The 20354-nt window shown below is 47.0% G+C and overlaps 1 protein-coding gene across 4 annotated transcripts in view; it reads right to left on the reverse strand.

Moving 5' to 3' along the window:
- The window catches only part of LOC133898463 (synaptotagmin-5-like), a 51411-nt gene extending 41395 nt beyond the window's left edge, over positions 1–10016 (reverse strand). For 3 of the 4 annotated variants that reach the window (XM_062339168.1, XM_062339169.1, XM_062339167.1), the window contains exons 1-4: positions 9742–10016; positions 5739–5843; positions 5603–5653; positions 5350–5470 (exon numbers count right to left, since the gene is read on the reverse strand). In XM_062339168.1, the coding sequence (XP_062195152.1) occupies positions 5350–5470; positions 5603–5653; positions 5739–5843; positions 9742–9846 (382 nt within the window). In that variant the 5' untranslated portion in view covers positions 9847–10016. The remainder of the gene's footprint in view (positions 1–5349; positions 5471–5602; positions 5654–5738; positions 5844–9741) is intronic. The other variant, XM_062339166.1, reaches the window with a different exon arrangement.
- Positions 10017–20354: the final 10338 nt, after the last annotated feature.

Raw genomic sequence — 20354 nt, forward strand, 5'->3', positions numbered from 1 at the left:
CTCTATCTCTAAGCAACTACAAGATAACCATGCAGCTAACCAATCCTCCATGCGTGCAAACAAGGCTAACAACCCATATCTCCTTCTAACATGCATGTAGCTAACTAATGCAACGCTGTAACAAACCAAACTTATTGACGTGTGCAGCTTGTGCCTTGCCATGCCTGTACTGCTGCGTTGATGTACAAGCTATGAGGAGCACTCAAGCTACTGCCCTAGCCTTCACGTGAGACACTCCTCATATTGCTGTGTTGGATCAGGACACTTACAGTAGGAAAGAAATAGAGTAGGGAAACATTAAGTTTGTTTGTTACTTAAGTTGAACGATCCAAAGAAGATGCTAGTAACTCATACTTGCCAGCTTATTGTTACCATCCACACAGGTTCTTTTTCTTCATTATAAAACTAAAAATGAAATACAAAGTAACGATGTAGGGAAATTCCCATGGAATCTATGTATTTAAGCAGGATAAGGCAGTAGTGTCCGTCCACCTTTGGATGCCAACCTCCACTGCATCCAGCAATTCTAGTGTTTGGATATATTCTTTGTACTAACATGTATTAAAGCATTGAAAAGCTGCAACTTCTACATACCTAGTCTTGATCAAGAGTGTTCCACAAGGGCAGACAGCAGAGTCTTGATCAAGAGTGTACCACAAGAGCAAACAGCAGTACTAGGGGTGCCAATAGGTGAACTTTAGGGTAACCTCTGACCCGCTTTAGTTCATTTGTTTGTATAAGAAATCTACTAATTAGATGAGAAAGTGAGTTTAGTTCATTTGTAACAAACTAAAGAGGGTCAGAGAAGATAGCAACTAAGCATTCATCTTAGATTTGTAAAGATGCAGGGTCTCAACATATATTTATTACTTGGAAAAAAAACAGAGATCGGACTAACTGATCGCAAAACAACAACTAAATAGTTGATAGGTGGCTGCTGATGTCGTATTGAAGCCTCCTTGCTGCAGATCCAGCTTGAATTCAAAAACATAAAAACAAAAAACACCGCAAAGCGCAAAGAAGATAACTTGTATAATACTGTCATGGGTCAGGGCCCTTTTGGCCAGCCCAACCTGGAGGCGGCAACAGTCGAGGCTAGGGCGGCCACCGCCATGCTGCCGCCAGGGAGGGCACAGGCCCTAGGGCTGGCTGCCACCTTCCTTTTGTCGTCAAGCTGGATTCGCAGGCAAGTTATCATATTAATGGAATTAGAGATAGGTCGGTTTGAATTGTTTAGGTAGGAGGGATCATATCTATAAGATACCATCCATAGGGGTTTCTTGCGTACCTCTTTTGGATTAAGAAGGAAAAGGGGTTTCTCCTCATCTCTCTCTCTCTTTGTGTGTGTGTGCCCTAGCCGCCCTGCCTCCCGCACAGCCGTCGACATCCTCCTTGCCAGCGACAACAGATCGCCGACAACAATTCATTTGCCTCGTCCTCTCACCTAGTTTACCTACAATCTACGCAATCCCCCCCCCACCCCCCGGAACCATCGCCTATCACATCTAGTACCAGAGACCAACCCACCATCCTCATCATCCATGGCCAACAACACTCCCGACTTCACCACGGCTTTTCAAAACCTTCAGATGGAGATTGTTGAGAGCGACTTCACCACGGCTTCAACACTCTCAATTTGACTTCTCGTATGGACCTCCAGGAGGAACGACTTTGCGCCATGGAAACATGTAAGAAGGTGGAACCCCACGACAACCACACAGCAATGACAGCGATGCTGCAACCTGGAGACGCGACGCCAATGCGGTGCGTTGTGCAGCCGCCAAGCGACGCTGCCCTTTAGGCCGGGCACATGGCTATCGCGGTTGCCCTCGGCGCGACGGCCAACATTGGTGCCAACACATCCGACGTCGACACACTCGTCAATGAGCTCGCCAACACCGTCTGGGTACCGTTCTTCGCGACACCTTCCCCGGCCACTTCAACGGCTCCGGGCGACTCTTCAACAACTAGGATCGACAGTCTTGGGGTACCTAGGTACCACAAGCTCTCGTTCCCCTTCCGTGGATCAACAGATGTGAACAATTCTTCCTCAGCCAGCGAATTCCTGCAAGCAAGAAAGTTTGGCGGTACATGCGCTTGGCCAATGAGAACAGGCCACTAACATGGGTGAGCTTCTCTAAGCTTCATTAACACTCACTTTGGGCCCTCGACACACCATAACCCGCTGGGGAAGCTGGCTGCGCTCCGCAAGACCGAGACTATGGAGTACACTCTCGCTCTTGTCGGTCAAGCAGGGAATCTTGATGAACAGCAGCAAGTAAGCATTTATACAGCTGGTTTGATGGAACCTTTAAAGACGACATTGAGTTGCAGGAACCCAACGACATGGAGCCGGCTATGAGAATGGCGCACACCTATGGGAGGTGTGCAAATGTGGTCATTGAACTGGTGCAGTAGCAGTAGGTTACTACATCTAAGCCTTCGGCTCGCATTACTCCATTACGTCTGTCCTCGACGCTACCGACAACACTGTTGTTGGAGGCGCTGTCTGGGGGGGCTGCCTATTGAGCCAACTCCGGCTGGGGGTGCCAACCCTAGGGTCTTCACGCGCCTTTCACCCGAGGAGATGGCGAAACACAGGTGCTTGAACTTGTGCTATAACTGCGATGAGTAGTTCAGCAAAGGTCACAAGTGCAAGCACTTATTCTTCATCGACATCAAGCCTGAGGGCTCGCTTATGGTCCTGACTGGTGACTAGGAGGGTCGCCGTCCTTGTGGTCACACCAGAGGTGGCCAACTGGGCCTAACGAGCCGGGCCGACACGAGCACGCCGAGGCACGACCTGGTTAGGGCACGGCCTATCAGGCTCGGCTAGTCTTTCAACCATGTCGTGCCAGCCCGCGTGCTGGAGGCTCGACCCATGGCACGGCCCGTGAAGCATCGTGCCGCGCCAGGCTAGCCCAGGCACAGCTAAGGCACAACAGGCACGGCGGGGCGAAGGCGGGGCAGCGGGGCAGGGCCCCTCTCCTCAATCTTAGCGAGTGCTTCCTCAACCTCACCAACAACGTACTCTGCCGCATCACCTTCGGCCGCCGATTCCCGCACGGCAAGGGCAACAAGCTCAACGCAGTCCTCGTCGAGGCGCAGGACCTCTTCGCTAGGTTCACCATCGGCAACTTCTTCCTGGAGCTCGAGGCCATCGCTAGCACAATCACAGGCCTCTGCCGCCAGCTCAAGAGTTGCTTCGCCGACCTCCGCGAGGTCTGCCATGAGATCGTTGACGAGCACATCAGCGGCAAGCGCCAACGGATCCCCAGCAACTGCGACGATGACTTTGCACGATGGGCATGGCGAAGTGACGGCTGGGCGAGGTGGGGCGGCGTGGCGAGACAACCATGCTTGGCCGGGCCAAGCTGGGCCGGCACACCATGCCGAGGCGTCGGCCCAGGCACAGCCCGGCTAATCGTGCCATGCCGTGCTCGGGCCGGGCCAAAATTCACGTGCCTCGTGTCGGCCTGTCCCATTTGGCCAGCTTTAGGTCACACTATGCAGCTTGTGGCCATGCCACAGGAGGACAGTCTTCATGTTCTCGTTGACACCGGCTCTACTCATAACATCATCAACGAGCACGTGGAGTTTCATCTCGGCTTACCCATATGTCAAGTTCACCTCGGCATCACCGTCGGCAACGAGGAGCGCATTGGTAGCTGCGGCGTTTGCCGTAATCTTTCACTTATCATTCAAAATGAGCTTCTAGCAGGGCAGCCACAATGTCTTCTTCTACGGCCTCAACACTGTGCCTCCACCTACTCTGTGGCGCCCTCTACTCCTCCCTCTCTATGGTGGGCAACCCACGCAAGGTCGACAATGCCCTCGATAGCTTCGCCCCGCACATGGAGATTTTTAACAACATTCGTCGCGCCATTCGGGAGGATCTTGAAATTGCGCATATTATGGCGCATATTCAGGTACTTGTGCTCGTTCTTGAACAACAGTTGATGGCGCTATTTTATTTGATCATTGCCTCTATCTTCCGGCTTTGTCACTACTCCTGCACCGTTTAATTCAAGAGGTCATTGCAACTGGTGAAGAGGTCCTGTGATATCTTGCAATTGGCATACATATGTCATTAGTTGGCAAGCATCATTCTTTTCCAAAGTCAGTCCTTATGTTGCAGGAGATGCCTAATATTTCGGTGCCTAAGGCAGATTTGCTCTTTATGGATAACACCGACTGTGAGTTCCTTATTATTGCCCATGTTTTCTTTGGTGCTTTCTATTCTTCTGGTTATCCTGCTCTGTCTCCAGTCGGTGATACATACTCTAGGCTATTGTTCGGTCACTCTCTTGATCTAACCGACAACAAGCCTGTTGCGGTAGACACATTCATCTTTAACACCGACATCCACCTGCTTTATCACAAAGATCATTGTCACCAATATTTTGATGCATCGCCACTTGACGTCCCTCTCCAGCACGACGTGGGCATTTGGCGCCACTTGGTTGTAGCGCCAAGAAGTCCAGGAGTGCGCCATGACGTTACCCAATCCATCTCACCATTTCGTCATGAAGGGCCACATTGGAGATGTGGGCTATGAGTTGACTTTGTGCTTGGACAGAACTCTACGCAACTTGACCTCTGACCTTGTTTTGGGGTAGCTTCGCACTCACATATGGCGTAGGGAAGCTTCTCATCCACCTTGGCATGAGGAGACAACGGGATGGAGCTTCAACATGGTAGCCTAGCGCGTGGACAGGCTAGATTTCAGTGGAGATGTCATGGGTCAAGGCCTAATGGGCCCTTTTGGCCAGCCCAACCCGGAGGCAGAGGCAACCAGGCTAGGGCTGCTGCCACCATGCTGCCGCCAGGGAGGGCACATGCAAAAGGGCTAGCCGTCACCTTCCTTTTGTCGTCAATCTTGATTCACCGACAAGTTATCATATTAACGGAATTAGAGATATGTCGGTTAGGATTGAATTGTTTAGGTAGGAGGGATCATATCTATAAGATCTCATCCTTAGGTATCTCTTGGCTTTCAAGTAACTTGCTTCTATATAATGAGAGGAGTTGTACCCCTTTCTAAGAAGGAAAAGGAGTTTTCCCTCATCTCTCTCTCTCTCTCTCTCTCTCTCCATGCGCCACCCCCTCTCCCTGCCCTAGCCGCTGCCGTTGTAGCCCTCCTCCTTGCCAATGACCACGGGTCACCGGCGACAACTCCCTCCACCTCGTCCTCTCACCCAACTTAGCTACAATCTACGCAATCCCCCTCCCACGAACCGTCGCCCATCACAAATAGTATCCACAACAAGCACCACCAGAGTATTAAAAATGAAGACCATTGATAAAAAATACAAACAAAAACATCCAGATTGTGTAAAGAGTCCATACCTGTAAATTGAGGGGCAACAGTACCAAGTGTCAACTTTGAGAAATGGAGGGAGGCCAAGATGAATGACTTGTACTGCTCAAAAACAGGCTCCACAGTGGTTTTAATCAGCTCTGATGCAGCCTACAACAACCACATTTGTCTCCCTAAGTACTTCCACTATCCATAACCAATTCATTCAAGAGGAACAGTACAAGAATTCAGAATTAACATCGTAAGTATGGAATACTGAAATGATCCTGGAATTGTTAGTACCTCAGTAACAAATGGCCAGATTTTTACCAACTCTTGATTCAACCATTTAAGCTGTAGAAATTAAGAAGCCCAATGTATCAGTATAAACTGTATTGGACAACATAAAGGTCAGTGGTAAGCATCGGCAAAAACTCAACTTTTGCTTATGTGTGAATGAAACCCATGATGGATAGAACTCCGGAGGAATAAGATTCCTCAAATCCTGTACAGTCAACTTCGAGAAAGATGAAACTGTAGCAGCCTGGGGAGACAGGTCAAATCAGGCATAAGAAATAGATGACTGATCCCAAAACATGAATGGTGAGAATATGGATTCTCCATCCATTCCTAAATAAGCATTTTCTAGGAAGATACTCTGTCCAGAAACAACCGCTATTCTAGGATTTGAAGATATGCCAACATCAGTGGTATTAATTAAGTAGGAGAACCGGGCTGAGAGTCCCAGAAGGTAATTAATAAACCAGAACATTAATTACATGGCTGAAAAGGCAGCCTTTAGTTGCTTTTACTTGCCCCGACGTTTGTTCACGAATAAAGACAAAGATGGGGTACAATAGAAATTATAACTGGTTCTTGATGTGCACAAAGGTTTAGCAACACTAAATTAGGAGTCACGACAGTACTAAACTAGATGACAAAAAAAATCTGAAGATAAAATCAAGCAATTGATTACACACAATTAGCATGATGTATGTCATAAGCATAGTCACCAGAAATCCGGGTCAACCGAGTTGAGAAATGGGGTTGCAGGACACAGGTTGACACCTGTCAAAAGTGTGGTACTAAGGGGGTATACTTCTTCAGGACGACAATTTGCGACGCGGCACATGACCCCAAGGATTTTGGGTCAATGACCCCAGGACAAAGCATACACATGTGACCAGATCCACACTTAAATGCATCATATGTTTAAAAGTTGAAAAAGAAAAGGGAATGAAGGATTAATTGGGTTGTCATGTGCTGGCCCATCCAACCTTATCTTTTCTCCCCATCCACCCTTATCTTTTTCTCCCCATCTGAACGCACGCAGCGGCCTCTTCTTTTCCCCTCGCTGTTCTCTCTCCTACAACACAGCGCCACCTCCCGTCGCCTCGGAAGTCGCCGCCACACACTCCCCTTTCAATCCTTCGATGTCGCGCCAGATCCGCCCTTCGCTGCGGGAGCCGAAGCTCCCTGCGCCGCCACCCTTGATGTCGGATCCGTCAGGGCCGATGACATTGATGGCCTTGGTGTGGCCCGGGAAAGGAAGCTTCTACGTGAAGTTTGCGAGACGGGTGCAAGCGTCTCGCCCTCGAAGAGGGAGAACTCGACAATCACGCCCTCAGAGACGCTACCTCGTCACCACCACCGCAGGTAAGCCTCATCTGCATCTCGTCCCGTCGTAGACCTGTGCGGCAAAGGGCAACGACCCTATCAGAATGGGAACGTCAACCCTGTACGTCCCCAACCATCGATTCGGGACAGCGTCCCAGGGTTGTGGAACACGAGGTCGACCCCGTATCCGGTGACTATGGTTACAAGTCATTCAACTTTGTGGGTATTAAAGGAATGAAGTCAAGCAGGAAGCCACTACAACAAAGATGTTTGAAGATTTAGCTTTGGACTGACGGTCAAAGACTCATCTACGACAGTCTATTATACAATGCCACAGATAAGTCACTTTTGAACATACAGATGTCCCTATGGTATACTTCAACAGATAATTTTCTACCAATATATGATGATACAATCATAGAAAACATACAATATGGAGGTATATTCCACGATGAATCTAGTAGTAGTAATTTCACTTTGTCAATTTAGGTACTTATTTATATATTAATGGCTACGCATAAATGTTCAACCATAAAAGATCCCAACACAACTTACATTTGGAATCGTAGGGAGTGCATATCGAATGTAGCATTCTAGATGCTGGCAATGGATGAATCCAAGAATGCACAACTGAATTTGGCGCTGATACAAAACTTAGTTTACAATGTATTATTTTCTTAGGGATTGTTCCAGAATGCATGAGCCATAATCTAAATGGCATGTATATTGTTCAGTTGGAGCAATTCAAGTGATTTTAAGATTTCCAGTCAACCTTAATGTCTCAATGAAGATGTATTTAGCTTCAAGCTATTGATAGGGCCAGTAAACAAGACAGCAAGCTGCAGCACTAACAAACAACTTGCAGATGGAGTTGGAAATCGCTAAAGGCCATCAAATGCGAATTATAATATTCTAATTTGTTCCATGGATATTAACAGTTCACACTCAGTATATTTAGTATAAAATCTCATGTTATGTGTTTTGTGTTTCGCTGTTTGTAAAAAGTAACTTCAGAAGGTTCATACCAGTGATACAAGAAAAAATGGATCTAAACAAAACCATCTCATACTTGCTCATATGAAATCCATCTAAAAGAGAAAAAATAATTTATAAATTTCTTCAACAATCTTTTGCCAGGCTTCATTTGTCCACGAATTAGCAAATATGCGGATCCATGACAACCAGCGATGCTTAAAATCCAACTTGTTCCACAGGCATTGCTACATCCTATCACGCCATACCAAATTAGGACACATTGAATATTAAATCAATAATAGGATGCTGAGCCATAGTCTACGGAGCATCAATAGCCCATACATTTTGCCTGTTACATTTTGGAAACAACAAAGAATTAGATTTTAGATATTACATGGGGCATTAGCTTTGTTAGGCCTCATTGTGTAAACATCATCAACATCACAAATCTAGAGATTCATATGACATTAACTTAAACATGTCTAAGTGTACATTTAATATCCTGTGATTAGCACTACAGACTACCCAAAATACATACTTTCAGTTGCCATAGCAAGCAACGTTAGTGCCACAGATTGTCATTTAAAAAAAGAGAATAGACAAGAGGAATTGTGCAAGAGCAGGGGGCATGGAAAACGGCAGAATCACTGGTTCCCTCGGCTAACACTCAATCACTCAAAACCGGATAAATTTTAGGATGTTCAAAGAACACCAAGCTTTAGAATTTGCACAAATAAGAAATTGCTGTGGTAGTAAGCTGTCAACTAAGTACAAAGGAACATTGTGACTTTAGATTAGAAATTAATTTGGACGTTGGAAATGCTATTTTTTCGTTTTCCTACCCAAAATTTTCAAACATGATTCAAAAGTTTCAGATGATTTTTTTTCTGAAATTTCCAATTTCCAGTGGTAACCAAAAATCTCAATGTGGTCTGAATTTTTTCATGAAAAGGAAATTTTAAACCTTGGAAGGGGTAGGTCAGGCAGGTGTCCCCCGAATTATCACTTTATCATGTATAGGTTTTTGGCATGTGAGAGGCAACATTTGAGATATGCAGATATCATGCGAATAAATCGTGATGCCAAAGAATCTACTGTATCGCATCTAAAAACAAAATCCATTCATTTTCTCTCCACTCAAGCAAAACAATCATATTTTCACAAAAAAGGAAATAAACAAAGCTCAGAACAAAATCACATCATATTCACCACGCTTACATTCTAACTGAAGTGCAATTAGTCACCGACCCAGGGTCAGGGTCACGCAGAGCTCAAAAGCCAATCAATATCGTTACTCTGCTATGCAGTACAAGAGGGACAATAAAGATTACTCTAACCCCCAAAGAGCAGCTGAATCCACCATGCCCACGAATTTCATGAAATGTCCCAATTGGGAATGAAAATCAAGGTTATAACAAGCCTAGCAATTATACAGCATGTAGAAATGCAACCGAGAGACTTCCACACCACTCAATACCTAAACACCTCCTCATACCGAAATCTCCACCTCACAGCAAAGCCAGACCTAATTCCCCTCCGCAATCAGTAGCGCTCTAAACTCTAATACTCCTCATCTCGAGAATGTCCCCAAATACAGGAACCAAGTCACCTATCACGGAAGCAAATTCTATAGAATCGGGTCCTACGAAAAACACTTTCCCTTAATGACATGTGTCCTTTGTCTCTCCTCTTTAATCCCGGATTACGGAATGGATAAGATCTCACGGTCATGTAGAATTTACTTCCACCCACCCACACCCGCCGAATCGAATTGAACCAAACTAGTGATCGCAGAGAGGTATCAGGAAACGAAAAGGAGCAATTGGGCGTCGATAGACGGCAGCACGTACCAGCTCGCGGCGCTGCTCCGCGCGGGCGTTCTCGAGGCGCACGAACGCCATCACGACGGCCACGCCGAGCACCAGCCCCAGGAAGGCGCCGAACAGGAACGCCATGGTGCGGAGCCCTCTTCCTCCTCCGCCTCCTGGCGAGGAGCGTGCGCGCGACGGAGATGGCAGTGCTAAAGAGGGATTGCGCGATTGGGACAAGGTGCGCGAAAAGGAGGAGGCGAGGCGAACGGTGGTGGCCGGCCTCGGCTCGTGGTCTCCCTGTTCTGCTTTGGGTTTCCCGAATTGTTATTTGCCATGTGCTTTGCGTAAGGATGTGGGGTGTCGGTGAAGCTTGGGCCCACGTGTCATCGGGCTGAAGTTGATAGACCTCGCGTGCTTTTTTTTTCCTTGGAACACATAATTGCATTAAACAACGGATTCAGACCAATCGCCGAATACAAGTTGAGATGCAAAATCTGGTGCGTACCTCATCAGCTCGTACCAGCCAGGGGTAACCATAGACGCACTATAGACAGCTAAATAATATTTCATTCTGGTAGATTTTCTTAGAATAAATCGAGATATCATAAGACATAAATTCATAATACATAAAATCTTAAATCTGCCGGAACAAACTACTGTTTTGGTTCCGATCCATCTATATCAATTGCAGCGCCTTTGCTAGTTTACTAGTACTGATGCATCTGTTTCTAACAATTCTTCCCATCCCCAAGTGTGCTATAAGGCGCAATCTCTGTATTGCTACTTCTGCCTCGGCATGTAGTGCAGAAGAGGCACATTTAAATATTCCTAACACATGTGGCCATCACCTCCCCTGTGTTGTTCCTCGCTACGAATCCTCAACCTCCAATTTCTGTGTCAGCATGATAAGAAACATTGACATTAGTCTGGTATATTTCTCTTGACAGTGGACTCCATTTGTCTTGTCCGTGAGAATGCTCCTTCTCCTCCTTCGCATTAAGTTTCTCAAACTCAGTTAGATGATATATAACTGAGCTACTAATCTCAGCTGCACTTTGCATTCATTCGCCTATATTAACTTTGTTCCTTACTGATCACCATCTCCAGAGGGACACAGTGACTTTCAACTGCATTTTACGGTTCATTACCCATATTTTTTGCATCATATCTTAGCCTGACTAGCGATCTTCTAAAACTATACGTACATGTTTCATATCCATCAGGCGCTAGTATTCTTTCACCTTTTTACACTTGTAGAAAAGGTGATTATAGTCTTCATCAAGTCTTATGCATACTGGGCAAATCGTATCTAGGGCCACGCCCCTTCTCGCTGCATTTCGACAAATAGGGACACTGTTGTGAATAAGCCGCCATAAAAACGTCTTAACTTTATTTGGTGTTGTGAACTGCCAGATCTTATGCCACTTAAAACTCTCATTTCCAACTGCACAACTCTTTGAAGAAGAAGCATCTCTGCATGCTCGAGAGTCACATATGGACAGCCAACTTATATGCCGATTTGACGGAGAAGATACCTTTCGGATAATAATGCCATGCTAGCCAATCTTCAACGTGTTCATTCACTGGAATCCTGAGAATTTCTTCTGCATCACATGCCCAGAAAGTGTCTCGAATTAGCTGCTCATCCCATCCACCATTGACTGGATCAATTAGTTCTTTGACTCTAGTCAGCCGAGATGCGCCTCTCGATGTTGCTAGTTTGCGCATAGAACCCCTTGGGAGCCATGCATCCACCCAAATATTCACAGACGCTCCATACCCTATCCGCCAGATGACTCCATCTTTTAATAGGTTTGTTCCTTGTAAGATACTCCTCTATGTGTATGAGCTACCCGCTCGAGCTGTAGCATGTAAAATATCTGTGTTTAGGAAACATTTCGCTTTCAAAATCCTCCTGCACAAAGTATCTGGGTTGGTCAGCAGGCGCCATGCTTATCGTGTTAACATTGCCATGTTGAACAGATGTAGGTCTCGGAATCCTAACCCTCCCTTCTTCTTGGAACGGGTCAATTTCTCCCAACTAAACCAATGGATTGTATTGACCTTATCTTGCTGGCTCCACCAGTAATGCCCAATCATGCTGCTCAGTTCATCACAAAGCCCCTTAGTCAAATCAAAACATGACATAGCATATGTCGGAACTGCTTGTGTCACTGCCTTCACAAGAATCTCTTTCCTAGCTTTTGATAGGAGTTTTTCTTGCCAACCCTGAATTTTGCTCCAAATCTTTTTGTTTTATATATTCAAAGGTTTTTTCTTTGATTTACCAACTGATACTGGCAAATCCAAATATCTCTCACTTCTGGCTTCTTGTGCAATATGGAATCTAGTTCTCATTTGTTCCTCTCCACATAGAGTTTATACAGTGTGTTAGCTCATAAGCAAGTAAAATATTATCAGTAATCAATCTATGTAACACCCTAAATTTCAATTTTTGTAATAATTTAAAATTTTGCAAGAAATTAAATAAGTGGTTGCAATTTTGTTCAATAGGAAAATTAATTTCTAAATTTAAATTGTCCTAGGATAATGTTTGATGCATTCATGGCATTATAGATGCATTAAGGTTTTTTTTATTGTGTGGAAAAATTTGCTAAAATTCGCTAGAAATCGCTTGTTCAAACCCCTTTTTGAAAATTGTTGAAAATCAAATTAGAAAAGGAATTTCTAAAAAGAAAAATGCCCTTTGGCCGATTCTCTCTCCCTCGGCCCATCTCCCCTCCCCTTTCTCCATCTCGTGGGCCGCCTTTTTCTTCCCCGCGCCGGCCCGTTGGCCGAGCCGGCCTGCAGCCGCTCCCGAGCCGGCCCCCTCCACCGCTCCCTCTCTGCCGTGCGGGCCCCGCGCCGAGCCGCTCCGCCCGAGCCGCGGCTCCCCTTCCTCTTCCTCCCGCCGCCCGAACCCGAGCGCCCCCAAATCCACCGCCGTGCAAATCCCGCGCCTCCCCGCGCCCTCTCCCCTCCCAAAAACAGCCGAATTCAAAGCCATAAACCCCATCAAGGTGCCCCCGCCTGTTTCCCCTCTTTACTTCTCCCTCTAGTGCCCAATCAAAACGAAAAAACCGACGCCATTGAAGGCCATGGCTGCCGGCCATTTTCTTCAAATTCCGGCCAATCCTCTTCCCCTCTATCGTATATAAGCCGTCCATCGTCTCCCTTGTGACGTTCCACGCATTTTGCACCCGTTTCCCCCTTTTCTTCCGCTCGGATTCGAGCCCGACGCCGTCTCCTCCATTGCCGCCGGTGAGAAGCTCGCCGCCGCCTTGTTTCACTGTGCCGAACCCCTTTTGACCTTGGTCTTCGCTTCTTTGGTGTCGCAGGACCCCAGGCGACGCTTCCCGACGCTCCTCAGTGTCTCTCCCGCCGCCGGACGCCGTCGCACCGAGCTCCAAGGCCGCCGCCTGTTCTTCCCCGTCGTCGGCCATCACTCGGACCATCTCCGTCACCGTGAAGCCTCGATATAGAATCCCCACGAGCTCCTCGTTCTTTTGCTCTTGTTTCGTGAAGAACCGTGGCCGGATGTGTGTTCCGGCGCATCTTCGGCGAAGCTCCGGTGCCCCGCCGCCGTCAGCCGCCGTCCGCTCCGTCCCGTGCCGGCGGCGGCCGCCCGTTTTGAACCCCGGCCATCCTATCCTGGATGGGCAGCCCAGATCAGAGGGGCGCATACCCCTTCGGCCTGGTCCACCGTGGACCCATGGACCGGCCTTCAGGCCGTGGTCCATGGGCCCATAAATCTTTTCCATGCGATTTTTCCATTGAAAAATAATGTTGTTTCGTTTTATGACATCATAATTAGAATTTCCAGTATAAAATCAATTCAGGTTTTTCTCTGAAAATCATGTAAAATTTGCAGTTAAGCCCCTGAAACTTCAAAAGCTCAATACTTTTTGCTCGTGGCTCCGATTTGGATGATTTTCGCGCTCAAATGTTCGTAGCGATGTGTAGAATCTTTTTATAGGGTTTTTGCTTAGATTCTGTATTGTCTGGTGTACTGCTCTTAGAAGTTTGTTCTCTGTGTGCTTTTCTGGTCTGTCGTTTTAGGAGCTGAGCAGTTCGGCAATCTCGAAGACCAAGCTTTTGAGGACGTTGAGCAGCACCCAGTTGAAGGCAAGTGTCCTTGAGCATATTTATCCTATTTTAGAATTGTAGGTGTAGTTTTTAATCTTCAAAATGCATGCTTGTCTAAACATGAATCCTATGTTAGGGTTTACTAGTTTTGAATCAATATTTCCTTGTCGCTGTTGTTCATCAAGTTATGAAAATGGGTAGTCTATGCTAGTGCAGTCTTTGTTGGGGAAATCTTAATATTGATTAATGAACTATACAACAATGTTGGGAGATGGTAATTCTTTTTGTAGCAACATGGTATAGGTTGTCCCCAACAGAATGGATGGGTTGAGGTGGAGCCTATGTCATGTTTGTGTTTGTATCTGTGTGGGGTCCTAAGGACCGGTTCTTGGGCATGTAACCAAGTTTTGTCCGCACAACCACGAGGCCTATATGGGTATGGCCTGGCCAACTAATTAGTCACCTTCTAGCTTAGTGGGCACCATAGGTCGGTATAAGTGGTACAAGAGGGGGCTTCTGCAGCAATGTAATTGTCTGTTAGCGGTGAAACCTTAGTGGATGTCTGCGGGTTAGAGGGAGCTTTGTAAAGGCCTTGTAGTGAGACCTCGACTCCACACCCTGGAAGCTTGGAGCAACAAGGGAATCACGACTCGTGGGGAAAGCAGTGCAAACTCTGCAGAGTGTCAATCTGGTCGATCAGCCGTGCTCACAGTTAAGAGCGAGCTTGAACTTCTTCAAGATTAGTTGGGGTAAAGGTTTGGTATGGTGGGTTGGGGTAGCCAGGTAATAGAATTATCTGGTGAGTCTTGATAGTTGGATGGAATCCGATGAGTCAAACCTTTGGATACAGTCGTGCCTTTTCACTTAGTAAATAGGATGCCTGATGTTGGAGTCATAGGCAGATCGTAGTTGCTTAGTACTGTTAGCCAGTGTCAAAGCCGTTCCTTGACTTAAGCCGCATATCATGTTTTCCCTACGCTTGCGGAGTACAATCCTTGTACTCACACTTGTTGTCCCCTACCCTGCATTCTACCGCTGTTCAAAAGCTGGCAATGAAGTTGGAGCTTTTGACGACGACTTCGACCCAGAGCTGCTGTTCTAGGCTGTGTTGCCCCCGGTAGACGCCTGTGGAAGATGGAGCCACTGGCGCTGAAGACCCCTTTAGTTTCCCTGCTGTGTTTTCTTAAGACCCTCAGGTCCTTTTGTATTAAGTTAAATACGATGTTGTAATAAAGGCATTGTGATGATATTACTAATGATGTAAGCACATGTATGAAACTTGATCCTGGCATACATGTGTTGTGCCCAATTTTGTTCGTTTAAAATTGAGTGTTACAGAAGTGGTATCAGAGCCGTGTTGACCATAGGACGTAGCCTAGATAGACTGGACGTGCTAAGGACTTATGTTTGTACAAACTACTTTAGCAAAATTGTTTTTCTTCCATTTTTTTTCTCTGTCTTTTGCTTTTTATAAAATGGTTACTAATTTCTGTCTTCTTCAAAATTTTAGATGGCTCGAACAAAGATCACCCCGCGTAAGCGCGTGCTGGTCCCAGACGTGGAGGTTCCTGCTGGTGCAGTTTGGAGGCACCAACCCCCAGCTGAGTTCTACTCCGATAGACAGTTGGCCGGGTACTTCGCCCGTACGCTGTGGTACCTGCTGCAGGGTCTCGGGTACCACGACGCTCCCCTTTTCATAGGCGTCAGAGTTCCGCTTGGAGGACGTGGTTACTCCTGGTCAGTGAAGGTGACCATGTTCGAGAAGCCCTGTGACGACAATCTTCGCTGAGTTCGCCGAGTCCACACCGCCACCGCCCTCAGAGCTACGTTCGAGGCAAGGATCGAGGACGCTGCTCGCCAGGCTCTAGCTGTTCTCTACCGGGAGAACAGATAGGACCTCTGCCTCACTCAGTTCGGGAAGTTCCCGCAGCGCCCGTCAGGCAGTCTGGAGGACATCTTCGCGCCCGTCAACAACGAGCCGGATCTCCATCTGCGAGAGCAGGTCCGCCTCATTGCCGCCCTCTACGCCGAGTTGGACAGAGCACTCGACGAGTTGGAGGATCTTCACCAGCGCCACGCCGAGCATGAGCAGATGATCTACGAGCTGGAGATGATGCTGCAGGATCCTGACCAGCACCCCGACGAGGTTCCCCCAGCACCGTTTTCCGCCCCTGCACCGCCCCGCTCTCCTTCGCGCAAGAGGCTTCGTCAGGCAGATGTTGCAAGCCCTTCAGGCACCGCCGGTTAGGAGTAGAGTAGAGCTAAGAAGTTGTCCCTAGCAGAATAATCGTTTAGACTCGTGTTGTTTGTCCTTGTGTGTGCCTGTGTCTGTTTAGCGTGAGCCTTGTAATAAGTTGGATCTTTGCATGTGTGTTGGTGTGATGTAGGGGTTTCCTCTCTACATTCTCATCAGTTAATAAATTATAGTTGGGAGTCATTTCTATCTGTTTCCTTCAGTTCCTATCTGTTCTTGGCTTGTCCTTCCGCCCTTGCCTCTCTCTTATGTTTTCCATACCTTGGCAACAACAGATGGTGAACACTAGGCGCAACAATAACGCTGCCAACAATAACGACAATATCAACAACAACACTGCCAACAATAACGACAACATCAACAACAACGCTGCCAACAACAACGACCTTCCTCCCCCGCCACCCCTCATGGACGCCAACCAAGTCGTGACTCTTCTTCAAGGTTTGGTCCAAGCCATCAATCAGCAAGCTCAAGCTCAGCAAGCACCACCGCTGCAACCGCAGTCTAGGCTCAGGACTTTCTTGAGCACTCAACCACCCACTTTTTCTCAGGCAGTGGAGCCTATAGAGGCAGATGACTGGTTGAGGACAATAGAGAGCAAGCTTCAGATAGCTCAGTGCAATGCAAGGGAAAAAGTTATCTTTGCATCCCACCAGCTGAGCGGGCCAGCTTAGGAATGGTGGACTGCTTACACCGCTGCTCACGAGGATCCCCAGGAGACTACCTGGACAGAATTCAAGAATAGTTTCTGTGCCCATCATGTTCCCGCCGGAGAATTAAAGCTGAAGAGGAAGGAATTCCTCAGTCTCAAGCAAGGCCCCATGTCTGTGAGGGAGTACCTCACGAAGTTCACTCAACTGTCTCGCTACGCCCCCGATGATGTTGACACGGACAAGAAGAAGCAAGATTGTTTTCTTGAGGGTCTTCACCCTGGTCTACAGTATGCCCTCTCCGCCAATGAGTATCCCAGTTTCCAGAAGCTGGTAGATAGGGCCTTAATCATGGAGAAAAAGCGCCAGAATCTGGGTGAAGAGCGTAAGCGCCATCTGCAGGGTCAGTCTTTTGGTAGTAACACCCGCCCCCGCTTCAACGCCCCTGCCACTGGACCGATGTTTCACCATGGAGGGCAGAACCAGCAACAGCAGAATCAGCCGCAGAAGTCGTAGCAGAAAATGCAAAATCAGGGTATAGGGTCGTTCAAGCCGCCAATGTAGCCGCAGCAGCAGCAACAGTCTCGTCCCAGCTTCCCGTAGCAGCAGTAGCAACCCAACAGCAACCAGCCACAGCAGCAGAACCACAACGGCTAAGGGTCAAGCAACATTAGTCCATGCTTCAGTTGCGGCAACTTTGGGCATCTCGCCAACAAGTGTCCCAAGAAGCAGCAAGGCCAGGCCCAGGGCAACAATCAATAGCAGCAGCCTCGCCAGAATGCAATGTATGGTCGTGTCAACCATGTTGCAGTGGAGGAAGCCCAGGAAGCTCCAGATGTGGTTCTAGGTATGTTTTCTGCCAACTCTCATCCTGCAACAGTGTTATTTGATTCCGGTGCTATGCATTCATTCATATCATACCAGTTTGTGAATACATATAAATTGCCAAGAGCATTAATGAAAAATTGAGTGCTAGTAAGTCCTTCTGGAGGAGAAATGGAATCAAGGCATGTATGCCCTAAAATAGGTATATGCATAAGGGGGTAGACTTTCTGGCCAACCTCATTATTCTGGAGTCCAAGGGTATTGATATCATTCTGGGAATGAATTGGTTAACCAAGTACAAAGGAGTCATCAGATATGCTACAAAGACAGTTCAGTTGACCCATACAGACGGAACCAAGGTGGAGTTTCAGGCCACAACAGAGTCAGCTATCAACACCAGTTTAAACAAAGCCAACGCAGTGGAAGATAGCAGGGTGGTCGGTGAATTTCCGGACGTCTTCCTAGAGGATTTTCCAAGTATGCCCCCTGATCGAGAAATTGAATTCATCATTGAATTAGTACCTGGAACAGCTCCTATATACAAGAGGACATATATAATGGATGCCAATCAGTTGGCTGACCTCAAGGAACAAATCCAAGAGCTCCTAGACAAGGGTTTATCTACCCCAGTTCTTCACCCTGGGGAGCCCCAGTAATCTTCGTTCTGAAGAAAGATGGTACACAAAGGATGTGCATAGACTATCGAGCTCTAAATGAAGTAACAATCAAGAACAAGTACCCTCTGCCCCGCATTGAAGATCTATTTGATATGCTGATAGGCGCATATGTGTTTTCCAAGATTGATCTTCGATCTGGATACCATCAGTTGAAAATTCGTGCTTCGGATATCCCCAAGACAGCATTTGTTACTCGGTACGGTCTGTACGAATACACAGTGATGTCTTTCAGACTGACCAATGCCCCAGCATACTTCATGTATTTAATGAATAAGGTCTTCATGGAATTTTTGGACAAGTTTGTTGTGGTATTCATTGATGATATCTTGGTCTACTCCAAGAACGAAGAAGAACACGAGGAACACCTAAGGATGGTTTTACAGAAGCTAAGGGAAAACCAGTTGTACGCTAAACTGAGCAAATGTGATTTCTGGCTGAAAAAAGTTCCTTTCCTTGGTCATATCATATCAGCAGGTGGTGTGTCTGTAGATCCGTCCAAGGTAAGTGATGTTCTGAATTGGAAGCCACCGCAAAATGTATCCAAAATCCATAGTTTTCTGGGTCTAGCAGGATACTATCGTCGTTTTATAGATGGTTTCTCCAAAATAGCAAAGCCAATGACAGAACTGCTAGAAAAAGGAGTAGAGTTCAAGTGGACAGCAGCTCGAGAAGCTAGTTTCAATGAATTAAAGAAGAGGTTGACCTCAGCACCAGTTTTGATTATGCCGGATATTCAGAAGCCATTTTCGGTGTATTGTGATGCATCCTGTCAAGGCTTGGGATGTGTGCTCATGCAAGAAGGTCATGTCATTGCATATGTGTCCCGACAGTTAAGGAAACATGAAGAAAATTATCCGACGCATGACTTGGAACTAGCCGCAGTAGTTCATGCACTCAAGATCTGGAGGCATTATCTGATTGGTCAAAGATGTGAGATCTATTCTGATCATAAAAGCTTGAAGTATATTTTTACTCAACCGGATCTTAACCTCAGGCAGCGCAGATGGTTAGAGCTTATCAAGGACTATAATATGGGAATCAAATATCACCCAGGAAAGGCAAATGTAGTAGCTGATGCCCTGAGCAGAAAGTCTCAAATTAATGCAATGACTCTTCAAGAGTTGAGTCTCGAGCTATGCAAAGAGTTCGAGAGGTTAAATCTGGGAATGGTGTATAACACCGAGATGGTTGCAATGAAAATAGACTCAACGCTTGAGCAAGAAATAAGAAAGGGTCAGCTTGAAGATGAAAAGATTTTGGAAATTAAGCAGCTCATCAAAGTTGGCAAAGCCCCAGATTTCTCTGAAGATGAGCAAGGCACAGTGTGGTATAAGTACAGGATTTGTGTTCCGGACATAAAGTCTATTCGGGACACCATCTTAAAAGAAGCCCATGATTCAGCATATTCTATCCACCCTGGAAGTACCAAGATGTATCAAGATCTCAAAGATCAGTATTGGTGGTACGGAATGAAGCGTGCAGTAGCAGAACTTGTAGCTTTGTGTGATATCTGCCATCGAGTCAAAGCCGAACACCAAAGACCTGCAGGACTGCTACAGCCATTGAAAATACCTGAATGGAAGTAGGAAGAAATCAGCATGGACTTCGTAGTGGATCTACCACGATCGCAATCAGGATATGATTCTATATGGGTCATTGTTGACCGTCTGACAAAAGTATCTCACTTCATTCCAGTCAAAGAATCCTATCGACGGAGACGCTTCCCGACGCTCCTTGGTGTCTCTCTCGCCGCCAGACGCCGTCGCACCGAGCTCCAAGGCCGCCGCCCGTTCTTCCCTGTCGCCGGCCATCACCCGGACCATCTCCGTCGCTGTGAAGCCTCAGTATAGAATCCCCGCAAGCTCCTTGTTCTTTTGCTCTTTGTCCCGTGAAGAACCGTGGCTGGATGCGTGTTCCAGCGCATCTCCGGTGAAGCTCCGGTGCCCCGCCGCCGTCAGCCGCCGCCCGCTCCGTCCCGTGCCGCCGGCTGCCGCTCGTTTTGAACCCCGGCCATCCGATCCTGGATGGGCGGCCCAAATCAGAGGGGCGCATACCCCTTCGGCCTGGTCAGTTAGATCAAAATGTAATTGACTTACCTTTAACCTACCTTATCTATGAATGAAACTGTTGGAGTTGATTGATGTTCCATGAGTTCTTGGG

The sequence above is a fragment of the Phragmites australis genome, chromosome 18 (assembly GCF_958298935.1).
Source record: "Phragmites australis chromosome 18, lpPhrAust1.1, whole genome shotgun sequence".
In the NCBI taxonomy this organism is placed as follows: Eukaryota; Viridiplantae; Streptophyta; class Magnoliopsida; order Poales; family Poaceae; genus Phragmites; species Phragmites australis.